This window comes from Macrobrachium rosenbergii, chromosome 5 (genome assembly GCF_040412425.1).
Source record: "Macrobrachium rosenbergii isolate ZJJX-2024 chromosome 5, ASM4041242v1, whole genome shotgun sequence".
NCBI classification, from domain to species: Eukaryota; Metazoa; Arthropoda; class Malacostraca; order Decapoda; family Palaemonidae; genus Macrobrachium; species Macrobrachium rosenbergii.
The window spans coordinates 58,034,020-58,054,947 of NC_089745.1; the positions used below are offsets into that span (position 1 = coordinate 58,034,020).

At 36.7% G+C, this 20,928-nt stretch overlaps 1 protein-coding gene across 3 annotated transcripts; it reads left to right on the plus strand.

Annotated features, from left to right (window-relative positions):
• Positions 1–3,055: 3,055 nt before the first annotated feature.
• LOC136838829 (SET domain-containing protein SmydA-8-like) lies at positions 3,056–20,928 on the plus strand. 3 transcript variants are annotated; one of them, XM_067104464.1, is made up of 6 exons: positions 3,056–3,162; positions 13,466–14,822; positions 15,557–15,731; positions 19,631–19,726; positions 19,866–19,954; positions 20,509–20,928. In XM_067104464.1, the coding sequence occupies exons 2-6, from the start codon at positions 13,539–13,541 to the stop codon at positions 20,620–20,622; spliced, it is 1,758 nt and encodes a 585-aa protein (XP_066960565.1). In that variant the 5' UTR covers positions 3,056–3,162; positions 13,466–13,538; the 3' UTR covers positions 20,623–20,928. The 3 variants fall into 3 exon arrangements, with proteins under 3 accessions (XP_066960565.1, XP_066960564.1, XP_066960563.1); XM_067104463.1 differs by lacking the exon at positions 3,056–3,162 and adding an exon at positions 7,400–7,712; XM_067104462.1 differs by lacking the exon at positions 3,056–3,162 and adding an exon at positions 7,704–7,783.

Sequence of the window (20,928 nt, forward strand, 5' to 3'; positions counted from 1 at the left end):
TTTTACTTTGTTGAAGCTAGGTGTTTGAGTAACGTTGTTGATTTAGGTCAGTGTGTTTCAGAATGAATCTCTATATTCAGTAACTAGTCTCAGCTGGCAACCTGAGCTATTAATCAGCTGAGTGGTCTGGTTAAACTAAGATATACTTAACTTTTTGCTCAAAGTTTGTTTCTTGTCTGTCTTTTTTTTTTAGGTAACTTTCAGCCTTAATTGACAGGATTACGTGGGTCTTAGGTAAAGCAAGGCAATGTAAATCACCGTAATTAATAATTAAACTCATCAGCCGAATGACCCACGTAATGATATATATAAATATATATGATTTTTTTCAGTGTGATTAATGGGTTTGTATTTATCGTTATTTCATTATTTTATTTATTTACTTTTATTTAATACATAAATTTTGAATTGCTCCAGCCTTGAAAAATTTAAGTATTTGAACGCATTGTTTTGAGAAAAGAAATTGTTCTGAAATCGACTATTTGCTTGGCACTCTACTAAAAAACAACCTGCTAGAACATGTTTGAGATGAGGTTTGTGACATTGGTGCATTTCCCAGCTAAAACAAAGGAAAAGTAGTCAGTTTGTTCGTAGCATAAATAAGTCACCATTGAGCCTTATAAGTTTAGGGATAACAGCAAATTGAAATGGATATTGGGTAGAAAATGATAGGTTTTAAAAGGAACTAATAGCAAAATATGAAAGTGGTGTCCCCATATCTGATCTTGCTGCCGAGTTTTGTATACCAACATCTAGGACCTCTACATTACTGCAACAAAGAGGCCATCAAAGGAGCTAATGTTGCTAAAGGAATGGAGTGGTTACGAAACTAAGAACATAGACAGTTGAAGAGGTTGAGAAATTTCTGTTTCTGAGGCCATCATTTCCTATAAAAGTAAAACCAGTGTGTGCTTATCCCTTGAAAAACTCCACTGGAATGAGTGCTGATTATGAAATGTTCAAAGCCAGCCATAGAAGGTCAGAGAAATTTAAGAGAAGTGGCATACATAGTGTGATGAAACATGGGGAGGCTGCCAGCTCTGACGCAAACAGTGGCAATATTTTTGTTAGGGAGTTTAGGAACGATGTAGAAGCTGAAGATTTTGTTCCTGAACAAGTTTTATCTGTGGTGAGACAGGCTTGTGCTCGAGAGAAGTCATTGCCAGGACACAAGCCAATGGAGGACAAACTTTTGTTGTGTGGGGGTGCAAGTAAGGATTTAAAAACTGAAGCCTTTGCTTGTGTACCACTTAGAGAAGCTTAGGTTTTTAAAAATAGACATTCTAATGAAAAATAATTACGTGTGATCTGAAGCCTTCTTCTTATGGACATTGCTTCCTGCTGATCCTCTAGGATTGGAGGCTAAGTTACACCAGGATTTTAATTTCATTGTAGCTAAGCTCTTGCCCACTAATATGACTTTTCTCATCCAGTCCATGGATCAGCAGGTCATCTCTAATTTCAAGTACTAACTCTGCGCCAAAGTATTATTCCAGAGATGACCTCTGATACCGAATTGACCCATCAGGAATCCTAGAAGAACCTCTTCATCATCCTCCATTACATAAGCCTCATTGACGAAGCCTGGTAGGAAGTCTCTGACAGGACCATTAACTCTGCTTGGAGGGAACTGTGACCAGATGCTGTAGCAGAAAGGGGCTTGGAGGTGAGTAATGATGGTGTGGAGAAATTAGTGGCAGAGCACAGAGCAGAGTTTACTGCAGTAGAACTGCAGGACTTACAGAGGGAGCAGCAGCAGCAGGCGGCAGCTAAGGAAATACCTTCAGAGGGGTGGAAGGAAGGGAGGATGCCCCTAGTTCATTAATGAAAGAAACTCGTGCAAAATGAGGGAGTGCAAAGTTTTCTTGACATATATCACCCTGACAAAGCTGTAGCAAAAAATGTTATAAACCTGCTGAAACATTTTAAATATAGGCAAAAATAAGCGTCATTGGACAGGTTTTTGTGAGACAGAAACCCAGTGTCTTAAGAAAAAAGTAGGAAGAGACAAAAAAGAGAAAGTATTCAGAAGCGCAGTAACCTGTCATTTTCATGGACGGGAGGCTCTCCTTCCAATCAATAAGATCTTTCCTTTTCACCTTCCTTATCACTTCCCACATATGCCATCAGCTCTCCTAAATACAGGTCAAATGAACATAGATTTACATTTATTTCATCTCGTTATTGTGTTTTAGGCTTTTGGTATGATTTCTGCATGCTAGGCCTGTAAACTTGACAGGTAAATTTGATTTAAAGTGTTTTAATTTTTGTATTTTTTGGGTGTGGAACAGATTAATCCAATCTACATTCTGTATGGGAAAAAATCGTTCAACATTCGAACTGATTGGCACGTGAGCAGCCTTTTGGAACTAATTTAAAAGTAGTTCATGTTGGATCTTATGTTTTGAGAAAACAGTTAATGTACACCAGCTGTTCCACTTTTTTCAAGGTAAGAATAACAATTTTTCCTTTAACTCAATTATTGCACCCAAAATCAACAAAAAAATACAGTCACTCTAAAACGCCTCTTCTGAATTCTAGCTAATTTTTAAAAATGTGTCTATACAGGTATGAGAGGTGCTCATATTTTGGATAGCTCGATAGCAGTAAACAGCGAGGTTAGCTGATTAAAAACAATGGAAATAAAAGGAAAGAACTCTTTATTCTTGTGGGTTGTTAAAATGCACCCAGTAATAGAAAAGTACAAAAAATATTTCCTTAGCATGTTCTTCTGACTTCTAGTCAATTTACAAGTAAAAAGTATCTATATAAATCTGAGAGAGATGCGCCTACTCTTGATAGCATGGAGTTCTGATGGCCAATCTAATCGTCCTGGTGATCTCCCAAAACTATGGTGATTGCTGAAGTGCAGTCTGGTCACCTTGGCGCTCCTACCCAAAAGTCCGGCGAGTGCTGTTTAACAAATACTGCCCCAGGTGGTCTGCCTGGCACACCACTGGGTTCTTGTGGCCGTTTCAGTTGTCCTGCTACTCTGGTACTCTCCCCGAAACTGACTTGAGTGCTGGTTTGTGATCTAGTCGCCATAGTGCTCCCACTCAAAGTCCAGCAAGTGCATTTGAATGATCTGGTTGCCCTGGTGCTTTCACCAAGTTCAGCAAGTGCTATTGAACGAATTAGTGGTGCTGATATAATCACCCTTGAGTATGTTATAATATGTGTGAAGTGTTGGAAGAAAGATCAGTAATTATCACTCGTTGTATTCCAGAGAAATCAGCTACAGATGTAGCCTTTATAATGAAACAGCTGTTGACGTGCCTTCCGAAAAGGAGGATATTACACCACATATTTGGGGATCTTGAGAAGGCGTTTGACAGATTACCAAGAAAACCAATTTTATGGGAATAAGCAAACAAAAAGCAGTGGAAAGTCTCAGAGCTAATGATGTTAATGTACCTTCAACAAGATCAAGAGTGATGACTGGGTGGTTTATCATAAGAATATGACATATGGTATCCATGAATGAGTCCTTTGCGATTAATCATAATAATGCCAAGGAGTAAAGAAAGAGAGGTGCTAGAAGCTTTTGTCACACGGGAGTTGCACGTGAGGTGTAGATGGTGGGGTGAAGGGGTTTATAATCTAATTTCTTGATTCATTATTAAACGGGAAAAACTTTTACAAGGCTTTGTTATCTACAGTACATGGCAGAGACAAGCAGTGACAGAAAATGGAAATTTTGAAGATAAGACAACAAAATGCTTGGATTCGTGAACTTAATGCAGTGGGAAAGAGCATATTAAACTAGGGGAAGTTTACTGGGAGGTGTCTAGCAGTGGGAAACTAAATTACTTGTCAGATATGTTTTTGGCATGTATTAAGAATGGGAGGCGAACAATCAGAAAAATAGAATAAATGGAAGTCGCAAGATGCAGACCAGTAGGACGGCCCAGGGGAAAGGCATATTTGAGGACAGACCAGATCAGAAGTTAGACCGAGAGTGGATAGACCTCATTACATGTAACCCTAAAAAGAGTGACGTAACTAGCGTACCCGCTTTGACGGATTGAGACAGTCTTTCCTCTTGCCCTTCTAACTTCTCTGGGGCATTGGACAAAGTTCGCCTCATGGTGCTCTTAGCCAGAAACTTCATGGCACACTCTCAGTGATGTTATTTCTCATTTTTCATAAAACGTCTTCATATCTGCTATTAATGTACCTTTCACATAATCAGTGATGTTTCTCGTGCTCGTGTCTTTCATCTACATATTTTAATTCTCCTTTATCGATTTTCCCCCCTACATCTTCAGTAAATGGGTATGCCAATGAGTCACTCTCCTTGCTTCTGACATCACCCGCAAGGACATGCAGTTCATTCAGATTTGAACTGCACCTTTATTCTCTAGTAGTTTGGGTCTCAAGAAGCAATTTAGTTCAAGTTCAATGCTTCTAAAACTCGTGTACTTAAAGTATTTACAGTATCTCTCTCTCTCTCTCTCTCTCTCTCTCTCTCTCTCTCTCTCTCTCTCTCTCTCTCTCTCTCTCTCTCTCTCTCTGCTTGTGTGTGTGTGTCAGAAGAAGGAAGACCTCCTAGCATAACTTCTGTGACCATAATTCTTAAAAAAAACTTTGTTGATGATCATAACCCACATCATTTCAATCCCAGATACCTTCCCATTCCCTTTTGCCCTCGTGATGATAAAATCTAACTTCTGTGTCAGTTTTGGAGAGTTCAGATTTACTTTTCATTTCTAGGAGAGATCATGCAACTCCCATTGTTCAGTATGTATTTGAAGACTGAAAACCAGCTTTTATTTAGATGGTGTAATTTCCATTATAATTCCGTCTACCAACGCTTGAACATTATTGTTATATATGAGCTTGTTGGTGCCTGCTACGCATGCTGGAATCCGGGGCTGATATCTCCCTACCCTCCCGATCCCCTTCCTACCCCGCTCCCACCCGGGGCGGACATACAGGTTTGCATGAGGAGGGTAGATGTCTCCCCTACCCTCCCGTTCCCCTACCTACCTCGCCCCCACCCGGGATGGACAAACCGGTTTGCAGGGGTGGGTTGCTGCGTCATGTCTCCCCTGCTGTCACCCAGGGGAGGACAAACAAGATCAGATTCTCTCGGATTTTATTATTATAGAAGAATGTTTGCACTTTCCTGTTTTGTTATGTTGTTGACGGGATACAATCAAATATAGTTCATCAGCACCCCAGCAATTACTAAAGCTTCTTAATCTCCGCCATGTACTAATCATACTGTCTTTTTTGTAGGTAGTATTTTCGTTTTCGGTACACCAAACTGACAATCTTCATCTCAGGCGTTTTTCAAAATCCCTTGGAAGAGATCTGCAATTCTAAGCTTCGACTCCGGTGTCTTTTATTCCCTCTACTGCCAGACTATGTTTTTGTTTTCCATTATCTTTAGAAACTAAAACCATTTCAGAAGTTGATCTGTCGCCTCCACGATTAGGCTCCATTTCGTCTTCCTTCTGGCATGGGATGGACATTCTCTCTCTCTCTCTCTCTCTCTCTCTCTCTCTCAACCTGTTCTATCGATTCACCATCTCTAAGCTTTATTCGATTATTGATAAATTCCTATTAGGATGTTGCTAAGTGTGCCCTGCCTTTTATAAGTCGTCATGCTCTGGTGCAGTGTAGTTAAGATCTTGTGAATTTTAGTAACCATTTGAACTACGGTGTCTATTTAAGGTTTGCAAATTGGTTATTTCCTTCAAATATGATTCCTGGTTGTTTAATAAAAAGATATCTCTATGAGCAGCAAAATTAAATTTAGCTTTGTTATTATACATGCCGTATCCATGGCCACAGAGCATCAAATTCCTTAAGGAGCACGATGAAGTGTATCAGGTGTTTTGAAGGTGCTGATGAATTTTATCAAACCACTCATCCCCGGAAATGATTAATGCACTAAGTAGCGACGACTTACTTCGTTCGCTAAATCTAACTTTATCATGTGAACAGAAAGCTGAACTTTTAATGTTAACATGACTTTCGTGATAACGCAGTAAATTCACCTTGAGATGGCTAAGATATAACGTTGTTCATTGGGACTAGAGAAAGATGTAAACGTTCCTGAATTAAGTTAGCGAAGTCAAATGTTCGCTTCAACACTTGGCAGTTTACTACGCACGTTTCTGAGCATTCTGCGCGAGTTTTCTCCCTGTCGCCGCCAGCATCTTCTCACAAATTTCGGGTTTTGTTATTTGAGGGTGCCTGCTTGATATCGGTGAAAACAATGATTTTGGTTGCATGTATTCATTTCATAAGAAGGAATTCAATGTGACAGTTTGAATGAAAAAGGAATTTGTGACTATATATATATATATATATATATATATATATATATATATATATATATATATATATATATATATATATATATATATATACAGTATATGTATATATATGAAATTTTTATCACTGTGATTTATATACAATCATGAAGCTACAAATGTCGCTTAGCTTCATGATTATATATATATATATATATATATATATATATATATATATATATATATATATATATATATATAATATATATATATATGTATATTAGTCAGAAATTTTTTTCATTACAAGCTACAACATAGAATTCATTCTTAAATGAAGAGAAGCAAGTAATTCTGTCAATTATATATATATATATATATATATATATATATATATATATATATATATATATATATATATATATATATATATATATATATATATATATATATATATATATATATATATATATATATAAATACTTTATACAGTATATATTTGTATGAAAGTGAAGTTAAGGAGCTTGAGTGTGTGCATTACGCATTATGATTTTACGAGGGGGACATGATGACCAGTGTTAAATAACCGGAAGTGGACATGTGGGAACTGTATTGATAATCGATGACTGAATTTGATGAAGCAGACTACCAATGCTTTAATTTCTCTCTCTCTCTCTCTCTCTCTCTCTCTCTCTCTCTCTCTCTCTCTCTCTCTCTCTCTAGAGGGATTTTTCTCACTGGAATGACATCCCTTTTGATTATCGCAAGATTCATATTAGGATAATCACCCATCCGCCCTCATCGGACCTAAAGAGCTCCACTCCCCTCGTCCCTATAGCCCTCTCCCTCGTTTCCCCGGATCTGTATCCCTGCCCTCGCAGAAAGCGTTTTCTGTCCCCTTGCGGGGAGTGGAGCGTTATCCCACCTCAGTTCACTTCCGGACGCGCCAGAATAAAACGAAGCGTCCCTCTCTCCCTCCTTCCCCTCGGGTCCTTAAAACCCATTCATACCTTCATACTCCAAGGTCTGACGTCTAAGGCCATAACTCGCAACTCGCTCTTCGCACTCCCCCACCGTCTAGTCCAATACTTAGGTCTAGTCTCCCCCACTCCCTGGCCGTCGTCAACGCGCCCCCCATATGTGTGTCTGTAGCGACACGAGCGCGTTCTTGCCACCCCCAATGTCTCGACTCCAATTCTCATCTCCCCAACTCGCTCTTCTCACTCCCCCATCATCTAGTCCAATACTTAGGTCTAGTCTCCCTCACAAACCTCGCTGTCCTCAACGTGTGTGTCTGTAGCGACATGAGCGCGTTCTTGCGACCCCCAATGTCTCGACTCCAATTCTCATCTCCCCTGTGTGTCCCCCACGACAGCTTCAACCTAGGCGACCAGATGGGACAACCCTATATATAACTCTGAGGCGACGAACGCACTCACTAGCAGTACCCAGGTAAAAATTCTCTCGGGCTGTGTCATTCAGTGTGGGTGTGGCTGAGTTTGTGTCTGGTACATTGTTTGGAGGTGAGTTCTCTTCCCTTCAGACGTCATATTCTTCTTATCTCTCAGCATTGCCTATTGGTTTAGCATTTCGGCAGGTTTCTGGTGCAAGCATTGCATTGTGTCATGTAGAATACAGCTGAGGAAAGTATTATACAGAAAGAAATAAATATATATATATATATATATATATATATATATATATATATATATATATATATATATATATATATATATATATATAATATATATATATATATATATATATATTATATTATATATTTATATATATATATATATATATATATATATATATATATATATATATATATATATATATATATATATATATATAATGGCATTGTTAACCAGAATAACTATTTAATTTGGTAGTAACTTGTATGAACGATGGCATAGCAAACTAAGAATAACTTGAAGTTATCCCTTGTCAAAAAATGACTGTTACAGTGCTTTCCAATGGCACTACTAATGTTTAAAAACTGGTGCAAACTTAAGTATTGCATTGTCTTATAGTTAAGATATAGCACAAGAATAAACTGATTAGGTCGACATCCTTAGGTGCAGTTTTCCTTGTTGTGAGGCCCCGGCTACCGCTGAACTCCTTGCCTCTGGAGATGCAGATTCTTTTTACCAGTAATTCTTGATAGCGTGAAATTCGCGGATGTTTGTTCAGACTAAGTTACCCAATAGATTGTGAGCATCCCTACCGTGGGGGTCCCAAATAGTGTTTGAAAGTTGCCAGGAAAAGGAATTAGGGGTTCTGTGCTTTGTAATGTCTGCGTTCGCTGTTTTCCTTTTTTTTTTTTTTTTTTTTTTTTTTTGGCTGCTGCTTTCTCGGCAACTATTCAAGAGTTGAACAAGTGACCACCAGCTCGACGCAATACTAGTGGGAAAGACGGAATTACCTGAAGTCTAGACTGTGTGGCGAACACTGGGATTGATCAAGTCGCTTGGTATTTTTGTGTGAAGAGTTTGATGCTGTGTATATATATATATATATATATATATATATATATATATATATATATATATATATATATATATATATATATATATATATATATATATATTCATATATATAATTTTGTTTATACACTGATGAACAGAGAGAGAGAGAGAGAGAACTGACTGGTTACCGCACTTGGGAAAATTTGCCGGTGTGAGATGATAAAGCCTATGGTACAGTACAGCTTACGTTTGCTGCCTTTGACGGTATGATTTTTTTTTTTCTCATGTTTGTGGAGAAATTTAGTATTCCTTAATTAGCCACATGCACAGGTCGACACTCCGTATCTAGCCACTGAAGAAAAAATATTTAATCTATGTTTATTTCATTAATAACGGAAAATTCTCTTCATCAAAATGAAAACTTTAATAAAAAAAAAATGTGACTTAGTTAATAATGAATTTTAAACACCGTCAATTTATTTTGACATACACTTCAGTAGATAAATTATGAGAATTTACAATAAATACTCTTAACCGTAAGATATACACCCCAAATAACCATACCGTCTAGGAAAGCATACCGACGTTGCTTAGATCTTCACGTAATGCAAAATCTTCGTTAAATACAATAGAACGAAAAACTCTTCACAGATGTAAGAATGTGTGAGTTGAAATTAGGTATACATTAATTTATGGTCATTCATAATTATTACAAAAATAAACGCACTACAAGAAAGCATATTGAATTACCGTATGCTAAATTTTCCTACGTACAAAAAGAAATAAATAAAATCCGGCTAAATTTGCGCACGTATGATGCCTGTCACTGTAGTTTTTTTTTTTTTCCTCCCCGGCTTTCACGTTTGTATGAGTGGCCATAGAATTCGTATGCTTTGTCTGACGTGTAAGGGAGTTCAATTGGTACACAAGGAGAGTGAGTGACCTTGGGTGACCTTTTCTACGTAAGCTTCCCGCTTAAAATTGATGTCTTCGTTCAGTGCATCAACGTTGTCTCACTTCAACTGTTGCCAAATTTCACGCCTGTATGGCTGCCATTGCAAATATTAGTTTTTGTTGCTGCCTCTCGGTGCGTCCGCTTTTTTTTTTTCTTCTTGACTGTCGTGACTGTTGCTGCTCTGCGCCCTTGTGCACTTCTTCTTGCACCCTTACTAAATATCTCTTTTAAAATTAGTTATTACTGTAATTAGTATTTAAACTTAATCGTATGTAGGCTATGGTATCACTGTAATATACTGCTACTTGTTCAGTTATCACTTCACCAAGAGTCTTACTGCTTTTCACCTTTCTGTTGCCAATATTAATTAGTAATAAAACTTACTAATACTCTTATGTTCAGATTTCCATTACTACTTTACTTATTCTGTCACTGCTGCTCCTTATGCTTCTGCTGTTGATCGTATTATTAATGCTACGTAAACCGACACTATTAATGTTATTTCTTCATCTGTCCCTGTTACTTTTATTTCTGCATTTATTACTGTTTGTTTCTTTACTGCTTGAACTAAAGCTCCTGTTGCTGATGCTACTTCTGCCGCCACTTCTGCCTCAGCTCCCGCTGCTAAGAAGTTATCTTGTACGTAGCAATGGTAAAGGTATACAGAATCAAGACGCTCTCTTTCGCCTTCAAAGAGAAGAAGAAGAAGAGAGCAAGGACCAGGTACAACTTAAGTGGGTTCATTTATTCTGTCCAGGATCTGCGAGGGAGTTGTACAGACACGCAGATGACTATAGCGCAGAGAAGAAAAGGACTTGCCTGTTGTTTTACTCTTATTTGGACCCAAATGAGCGAAGCAATTTTGTCGGTAGATTTTGAAGGATATCTTCTTTAAAGCTTTTGTACGTAGTGTGCAGTTTTATTATTGGTTACCATAAGGAAGCTTAATTAACTAACGTCTTTCTTATATCGTATAGTTCAGTCCTTCAGTGTTTACTCTTAAGTTATGCGTAATGATATCCAAAACATTTGACTGACTGCCAGTGCTGGCACTAGGAAGACGTTGCTGCTGGGCTATTTAAGTCAATACATTCGTCTTTGAGGGCACGGGGCGCACGTTGACTTCAAATGACCAGATTACCATAAGTACGTTTAGCTTTCTTAAATATTTAGCAAATTAGATTAAATCTTTTGACCTGAGCACTTAAGGATTTGTATTGGATAACATTTATTCATACATTAGACCTGTTAAAAATTTATATTGTAATGGATTACGTTTATTCATACATCAGCCCGATTAAAGGTTTGTATTGTAATGGGTACCATTTATTCATACATTAGTATGTTTGAAGATTCGGATTGTAGTGGAAAACATTTAATCATACATTAATGGGGTTAAAGATTTGTATTGTAATGGATCTCATTTATTCATACATTAGCAAAGTTATTTGTACATTAGCACGGTTAAAGATTTGTAAATTTTATTGTAGTGTATAACATTTATTCATACATTAGCAAATGTAAAGATTTTAATTGTAATGGATAACATTTATTCATGTAATGAATAAAATTTATTCGTACATTAGCAAAGTTAAAGATTTTAATTGTAATGCATAACATTCGTTCATACATAGCACGGTTAAAGATTTGTATTGTAATGTGTAACATTTATTCATACATTTGCAGAGTTAAAGATTTGTATTGTAATGTATAACATTCATTCAAACATTAGCACTATTAAAGATTTGTATTACCATGAATATCATTCATTCATTCATACATTAGCATGATTAAAGAGTTATAATGTCACGGATATCATTTATACATGAAAACGGTTAAAGATTGATATTGTAATGAATAACATTTATTCATACATGAAAACGGTTAAAGATTTGTATTGTAATGAATAACATTTATCCATACATGAAAACGGTTAAAGATTTGTATTGTAATGAATAACATTTATTCATACATAAAAACGGTTAAAGATTTGTATTGTAATGAATAACATTTATTCATACATGAAAACTATTAAAGATTTGTATTGTCACGGATGACATTTATTCATACATGAAAACGGTTAAAGATTTGTATTGTAATGAACAACATTTATTCATACATTAGCAAAGTTAAAGATTTGTATTGTAATGAATAACATTTATTCATACATGAAAACGGTTAAAGATTTGTATTGTCACGGATAACATTTATTCGTACATGAAAACGGTTAAAGATATTTATTGTAATGAATAACATTTATTCATACATTAGCAAAGTTAAAGATTTGTATTGTAATGTATAACATTCATTCATACATCAGAACATGAAAACGATTAAAGATTTGTATTGTCACGGATAACATTTATTCATACATGAAAACGGTTAAAGATTTGCATTGTAATGAATAACATTTATTCAGACATGAAAACAGTTAAAGATTTGTACTGTAACGGATAACATTTATTCATACATTAGCACGGTTAAGATTTAAGTTGTAATGGATAACATTCATACATTTACGCTGTATTTGTATTGTAATGGGATTCATACACTATTAGCCAGACGAAAAGCTCGAGGAACACCTTTTTCCTCCAAGTGTCACAAGGTTTTGCCCAAGTGATTGATCAGTCATCTTGCAGAGACTTAACTCTACAATAAAGGATTTTCCCAACTGCATACGTACGCTTTTAACTTTCAAATGAAACGTACATTTATTCAGTAAAGGATTTCTACAACGTGCGTACATACAGTATATATTCAGATTATAATATACTACTGTCATTCATATGCATTGAATAACAGGACAGTTTGACGAACTTTAATACACTGTTTATGGAATATTTCTTATATTTTTCAGATGTGCGTTGTTTAAAGATTACAAAAATTCCGTGCATGCATTTCAGTGAACAGTTTCAAAGCTTATGACTATACTGAAACGAAGGAAGTGTTTGTCGTAATTTTTTTTCTTTAAATAGCAACAGATTCTAGCCCCAAAAATGGAATTTGCTTAGGAAAACGGCCTACAAACGCATGGTTACGAATTAAGAAGTGTAGATTATACCTAAATGAAGTTTATTACCTCGTCGCAGAAATGTTTCTGAGAAAGGTGTATGTTAACACTTAATAAGGAGGTGTACTTTTAACTACATTTATCAAATATTTTTTTTTTCATTTAAATCCCGAATGATCATTGTATTTTGTCATTATATACACATACACACACACACACACACACACACATATATATATATATATATATATATATATATATATATATATATATATATATATATATATATATATATAAAGACAAAATCCACGAAGGAAAGAGAAACAGTGGAGTGCCGCAAGACCTTTCGACTTATAGTCCTTGAGTGCTAAGTAAAGGACTATAAGTCGAAAGGCCTTGCAGCACCATTGTTTCTCTTTCCTTCGTGGATTTTGTCTTTATTTATGTATTCACCTCGTTCCATATTTTCGTGATTCAGCTATATATACATATACATACATATATACATATATATAATGTAATATATAATATATATATGACAAAATACAATTATCATTCGGGATTTAAATGAAAAAAATTGTTTGATAAATGTGGTTAAAAGTATATATATATATATATATATATATATATATATATATATATATATATATATATATATATATATATATATATATATATATTATATATATATATATATATATATATATATATATATATATATATATAATATATAAAATGAAACGTTACTAAATAATATTTTCCTTTTGACTAGGTCGACGACCTCTCACTGTAAGAACAGACCCTGTCACGAAAAACGGCGGAGTTCCTTGGTCGAATGGCTAGTGATGATGGCTTCCTTTAACGATGTTGGATCCGTACCCGATGCTCCTGGAAACAGATCGATGGAGAACCATGCTAGCAGCAATAATATTGCTGTTTTTCAAAGATATTTGATACAGAAGTTGTTGCATCATAACCCATGGTGGCTAAAGGACGCGCCGGAATGGTGTAGGGACAAGAGAATTCCAAACGAGACCATGGCTGTGAAAGCAGCTGAATTCTTAGGGAGCGTTCAGGAATTCATGCAAGCACCTGATGCCTTAGCTTGTCCTATGAACATATCAGTCAGTGAAACCTTTGGAAGGCATCTGGTAGCGTCGAGGGACATCCTTCCGGGAGAACTGCTTTTAATAGAGCCACCTTTAGTTTTGACTGTTAGGCCAAGGTCGCCGCCATACTGCACGTTGTGTTTTAAAAGAGCCGAGCAATTCACGTGTCCTTCTTGCGGCTTCTTCCTCTGTGGCCCCGAGTGCATGACGGACGAACACAAAGACGAGTGCTTGTTTCTACAGCGTTACGGTTTTGCCGAAGCAGAGAGAGAGAAACTGCAAGACGAAAGGCTTCTGTGGGACCGCATGTCAGCCATGCCCCCGGAACAGCAAGAGCAAGCGCGGGTCATTTTGAAGCAAGCGCAAGAATCATCTCTCTTACAGAGGCGGTTTAACATTTTGCAACAGTACTCCGTTGTGCCTTTGATAAAGACTCTTGCCATGATGAATCGCAGCGAACTATTACGTGATGTGACATTGACCTTGCAGGGAAATTGCACCGAAGATTCGCAACGATATAGAATTAACCAGCGATCCATTGTTGATATTGCTTTAAACAAACTGCAAGTCCCCATAGATAAATCGTTAGCACACCAGATATGCGCCATCTGGGACACAAATGGCTTTGAGGTTCCGCTGATATGGGGCACTCGAGTTCATGGACTGTACCCATTTGCTTCCCTACTGACTCACGATTGTCGTTCCAACACACAGCAGTGGTTTACAAATTATGGAGGTCTGGCACTTCGAGCCGTCGACCACGTACGAATGGGTGAAATTCTTACCACGTGTTATACTGACCCCCAGTGGGCCACTATGCTTCGTCAGGATCACCTTAGGGTCTCCAAACAGTTCACCTGTACCTGCAGAAGGTGTAAAGACAGAACCGAATTTGGAACATTCCTAGGGTCACCATTGTGCTCGAATTGTCCAGGACTGATGGTATCCTCAGATCCTACAGATCCTAAAGCTCACTGGTTTTGTAATAAAGGATGCTCGCAGACAGCAACTGCAGGGGAGGTATCATAAGTGAATGTTTTCCTGTATTTCTTTAATAACGAATCATTTTAGATTTAGACTATTGGACTGAGAACTTGTGACATGACGCAATTCTCATAAAATAAGGCATTATTTTGTATGATGATATTTTGTATGATAGGAGACCTGAAATCAAAGCTTACGCATTACCTGAAAGGATCACGAGCTCCCTTGTCATTTCAGTGTAGCAAAAATCAAGTCAGAATACAGTTAATTACATGATTTTTATAAGGTAATGACTCCTAGTTATCCTTAAGATATAAATTAGCTATTTTTCCCGGACGTCATATTTATTTCCTTGTGTCATTATGCATATTTTTAAAGAATTATCTTGATTCTCCTATATTATAGGAATTACTAAATTGAGACAGATGAGGGGAGATATAAGTATCAAAGCAACAGAGGGGGAAAGCAACGTAAACTAACGTCGAGAACAGAATGGAACAGTCTCGTTTGTTATCAAGTTTTTTTTTATAAACAGTATCACATTTAATAATGAGTTCTTACCACCAAATTTTTTTTTCTTGCCTCTTTGATTTCTCCTCATCTACAGAATCCAGGCTCCCCAACGCTTGCATTGCTCTAAAATACACACACAAACAAACTTTATTGTATCAAATACAGTACTTATTTTTCATCGTTTCATAACTGACTTCCAGATGTAACCACAACTGCCATCGATTACCTCAACTCAGGTCAATTGCAATCTCTGGCAGGTCGCAAGCGTGGGGTCAAGCATAGCGACGGATTTGAAAGGACTGGACCCAACGGACATCCGGGCCATTGATGGTCTCGCTGACAGGCTGCAAAAGAAGGTGCACCCGACACACCACGTCCTGTTCCAGTTGCACGTCTCCAACCTGAGAAATCTGGCCTCCAGGGATGTTTCTGGTGAGTGGCTGTCAACACTTTTCATTTAACTCTGCCTCGAAAGCTTCGACATCAGTTACATTCCGTGCAGCTAATGAGCCGCTAATTTTTCTACGGCAGCGTGACTAAAGATGTGAAAGTACTCGTTTTGCAGATTGCAATACTTACCTATTTATTTATTTATGTATTTATTTATTTACAGTATTGTTATTTCGCTATACGCAACCTTTTGGTACACACCGATATCTGACCATGTGATGAACTGCGATAAGATATTTGAATACTTTAGTTTTCTGATGTTTAAATATAAAAAGTTAACACTGGCTTCAAGATTAACCTAGAAAGCAAAAAATTTAGTTTTTCCGCAATATTACTCTGATCAAGTTGAGAGTTTTTTCATATCTGAACACAAGCAATTTATATCATATCACTAACTGGGAAAGCTGTTTGTTGACACAAAAAAAGTAAGTATAGCTTAGTTTTACCAGACCACTGAGCTGATTAACAGCTCTCCTAGGGCTGGCCCGAAGGATTAGACTTATTTTATGTCTCTACACAAAAGCAGGACCATGTGATACCCATTATTATTTAGTTTTCAGTTATTTTTCAGAGGCAAAATACGAATAGTGATATAAAAGACACATCTAAAGTAAAATGGGCAAGAATTTCCTAAGTGCAGAAACACTTTCTGACCAAACTTACAGCATAAGTTTCGGATTTTGTCTCTGCTCTCTTTCCCATACTCAGCTGTATGCATGTTAAACAGACATTTTTCTTTCTCTGAGCCCCTCAAGTGTAAGTCATTGACTGACAGAATGCTCCCGTCCCCCGAAGGGTGTCTGCAGCGTTGCTTCGGCCCCCAGCTGCACCCACGTTTTAGCCTTTACTTATCTCCATTCCCGCTTCCTTTCTTCAATCTTGCTGTCCAACCTCTCTAACTCCTTTTCTGTGTCTTAGGGTTAAATGGCCGAAAGTGCCCAAGTGGTTGGTTTGACAGCCTAAATTTCATAAAATTATTATTATTATTATTATTATTATTATTATTATTATTATTATTATTATTATTATTATTATTATTATTATTATTATTATTCAGAAGATGAACCCTATTCATATGGAACAAGTCCACAGGGGCCATTAACTTGCAATTCAAGCTTCCAAAGAATATGGTGTTTCATTAGGAAGAAGTCAGAGGAGGAGATAAAGGGGAATACGGGAAGAAGATTTCTCACTCATTAGAAAAGAAAGAATAAATCAGCAAATTATTAAATAGATAAAGATTTAAGTAAATTATTAAAATGCAAGGAGAATGGTATTAGGGTAGTAATGCATTGCATCTTCCCTTGAACTATTGAGGTTCCAATTGCACAACATCCTCAGGGAGGCTGTTCCACAGTCCAATGGTATGAGGAATAAAGGACCGCTGGAACTGAGGTCGACATCGAGGAATATTTACTGCATATTGTTGCTGCTGTTCAGCAAATCTGATTACTCTCGGTGGGAAAATGGGATCAGGGATCAGTTGTGAATGTGAAAGATCTCTGTTAAAATACACCTTGTGAAAAATCGTTGGTCCAAGTCGTAACTGCTAATATTAACTGCTTTAAGCAAGTAATACTCCAGTGTTGGAACCTAGAAAGACATTGCCACTCTCAGTACCGTTAGAGAAAGTTGTGGTATGAATTTCTGTAGTTCTCAGTGTTTTTAATCTAACCAATTTTTACAAGATAACATTTTAACCAATTATTTATAGAAGGAATTTTATATACAGTTAGATATGTTTATTTTAGAAATTTATTATTCCTCAGACCTCGATGCCTTGTTCATGATATATGTCAAACAATCAATCAGCTTCTGGAGTCCTGTATATAATTACAATCATATTCCATTTACATGAAACCATAAATGCTTCGTGAACTCTTCTCCAAATCAGAGCATTTTTGTCAACTTATTCCAAGGCATCCCTTGTTAAGTTTTAGAACTAAGAACATTTGTAAACCACACTTTGCTCTTTGTTTAACTTTCGGCCTTGAAATGTTAGTAAATTCTTCAACAAGAAATTGTCGGAGAGTTTTCTAAAAGACAGTGGTTTAAACATCTATAAGTTTTCGACCCAAATATTTTAGAAAGCGCCCTGTCGTTTGTCCACTTTTTGTCATTAGTCCAAAACTTCATACCATCGTCTTTTATTGCTTCCTAATCAAACAAAACATTGGGAAATATTACGTCGCGGTCCTTGTGATGAAGCAAGATAGTGATTTTGGTGTTGTTTGTGAAGCTTAAGTCGAAGTACAGTCTGGAAAATTTCCAAGTGTCTGCTTTGGGGAACGTGGAAGGATGAACTCTGTACTGCGTACCAAATGTAACAGTTGGAGTCACGAGAGATACCCAGTTTTACAAAATATAGATAGGGTAAGAGATATTCAATGGCCAAAATGCACGAGAGGAGCAACTGATGAAGAGAGGGAAGTGGAAAACCATGTTGTGATAGATGGAAAGGTCTAAGAAGAGGTAGAACATTTGTTACCTTTAGAGCAGACAGGACTGTGAGGCAAGGAATGAAATTGCAATAGGGAGATGAGTAGTTCAGCTTGGATGATATGGAAAGAGAGTTAAACCCCTGGTAAATAGAAAATATCCCATCAGAGAGACAGCAAAGACGCGATGGGTACATAATGCCTGTATTAATCTATGCAACAGAAATTTGGCACTGACAAAGAAGATGGAGGAGATTTTGAGAAAACGCGACCATATAATGTTGAGATTCATGGCCATAATGCGATAGGAAAGACAGTATTACAAATGAGGAAGTGGCAGAGAGAAGTGTCCAGTGGTTAGAAAATAGAGTGAGATCTCAAAACTTCAGAAGGTTTCGGACCTGTGCTGAAAAGGGGTAAGGAACATTTTGTTAGAAAAGAAATACAAATTGAAGTAGCTATATAAAGACCTGCAGGAAAAGAGCCTTAAATGAAGATCTGTAATAGGTGGTAGTTCAGGCAGAAAGGGAGAATTGACAAAAAAGAATAAGATGATGTTGGTGACTTACCAACATTAAAGATTTTCATGGTTAAAGCAGATTAGGTATTACTTTTTAAAAAGTAGTTCCATTTTAAGCCAGATTAATAATTATTATTAACATGGGGCACAAACTGCTGTGGGACCAGACGAGAAATCGACGACATTCATGTTATATTACAGAATGTTATATTTGAGAAGACAAAACAGCCGAGAGAGGTAAACAAAACTTGAAATGAATGTTGGGGTATAACACATTATCTTTGGTATTGGGCAGTATGACGTCATGACTCCTCAGAGGACTAAGAATGCATACACTACAAACAGTACCACGCAGTAGATGAGGGAGTTTAACCATATACAGGTTGATATGCGTATAAATAAACCATATGGGAAATGGTACCTTGGAATTTTTTATGATGAAAATAAGTCATGATTATTATTGTCATGAAATAGAAAACCACTTTCTCTAAACGTTTACTTGTTAGAAGAGGTCCAATCCATTTGGACAATTACCCTTTTTGTATTAGATCCTAAGCCCCCCACCCCCACTATTTTTGCGCAACCCAGAAACCCATCTCTCTCTCTCTCTCTCTCTCTCTCTCTCTCTCTCTCTCTCTCTCTCTCTCTCTCTCTCTTGCATATTATGTAGTATATGTGTAATTTTCAGTTTTGTAACTGTCTTTCTCAGTGCAGCATGTACGTCTGTAATGCCGTTTATTTGTTACATGTTTACGTTCATAACGACAAACGTAAAAAATCAGTATTTATGAAAAGTTACTGCTCGCCATTCTGGCACTGTAATTCAGAATCTTTTCATAGTACAAAGAAACACCTGCTCTTAGGTATAATGCCATGTGTCCTGCGAAGAAGGTATTGCGATCAGATGCAATTTTCTCTTACAGAACTGACGGAAGAAGATCTGGTTCACATGTCTAACATGGCAGCGATTGTAATGGACGTTGCGAGGCGGATTGAAGCTCCATATGCTCGCCTCAGAAGTAAGATTTACAAAAGGACTTGTTATTAAGATTGTATATACATATTGACGTCCAAAAGATGCTTGAAATTGTAATTTTGCAATAAGTGTGCTGAAAAATGTACTTTTCTCTAACAGAGATTGTTGATATTTCCTTTCAGTTCGGATGGCTCGGGAGGATATACGGCTTCGTCTCGAATCTCTGAAACGATACAGGAAATGTAATCCCAAAATTAAAGAACAGCTGCAGGTTGGTATGAAATCCATATCAGTACATTAGTTTACCTTAAGAAATTAAATTAACCAGAACCATCATAGAAAGCTTAGTTTTAACGATTAGTTTCGGTTATGTGTTTGTCCTTAAAATAGAACGGCTGTTTATAGTTTAATATTATTAGTTCAAGTTATTCATTAAAGGTTTAGTAAGATTTGGAGGTTCGTTTATCATCTTGTATTTTACAGACTCTTCAGCCGTAACGTAAAACAAGAGTACGCTAGTTATAAACCCATAAATTTTGTACGGGAGTTTTTTCTGTTAAATCATAAAGGCTTGTTACGAAATATGCATCCATCTTTATAAGATATACATTATCTTTGCTGCATATTCTACGATTAGACCGATGCGCCTTTAACTTTTACTCATTTCAAGATTTTAGCAGCGCATTGGCAATTGCTGGTACAGTATCTCATATGAACAGACATGCAAGTTGCTATTCAATTTAGATCCTTTGTCCGCATTATGTTTCTATCCCAGTAGCTTAGCTAACATTCCATAACTTTCTGAACTTCTTTATTCCTGTGCAGGCACTTGCTCAGCAGGTGCAGGACTGCGACTTGGTGCTTGGGTGGGACGAGCGTGTGCCGAGCTGCAAGCCTGTGGTGCAGGAATACCAGAACCTCTTGAATGACTCTCTATGAAGATCGCTGGTCCAGTGGTTGTTCCGGCTTACCTATGAGAATGGCTCCTACCCCGTCACTTCGTCAGATATATAATAGCGTAGAGGGCTTTTGATATTTGTTGATTTCAATAAGAATATAGTGAGAGTTGCTTCTATTACTTTGGCCCTGTTAGACTTAATAATTTAGAAGATTTTTTGATATTCGTTGAATTAAATAAACTCAAAGAGACACCTTTATTTTTATTAATTTTATGTATAGAAGTCGAGAAATTTGTATCATTTTGTATTGCAATCTTGTTTGCCTGATAAAATGTCGTTTTCGAAA

Coding starts and splice junctions, on each gene's coding strand:
- LOC136838829 (XM_067104464.1), top strand. CDS start 13,539: ATGATGGCTTCCTTTAACGATGTTGGATCCGTACCCGATGCTCCTGGA. Junction 14,823..15,556: donor AGACAGCAACTGCAGGGGAG/GTATCATAAGTG, acceptor AATCTCTGGCAG/GTCGCAAGCGTGGGGTCAAG. Junction 19,727..19,865: donor TCCATATGCTCGCCTCAGAA/GTAAGATTTACA, acceptor ATTTCCTTTCAG/TTCGGATGGCTCGGGAGGAT.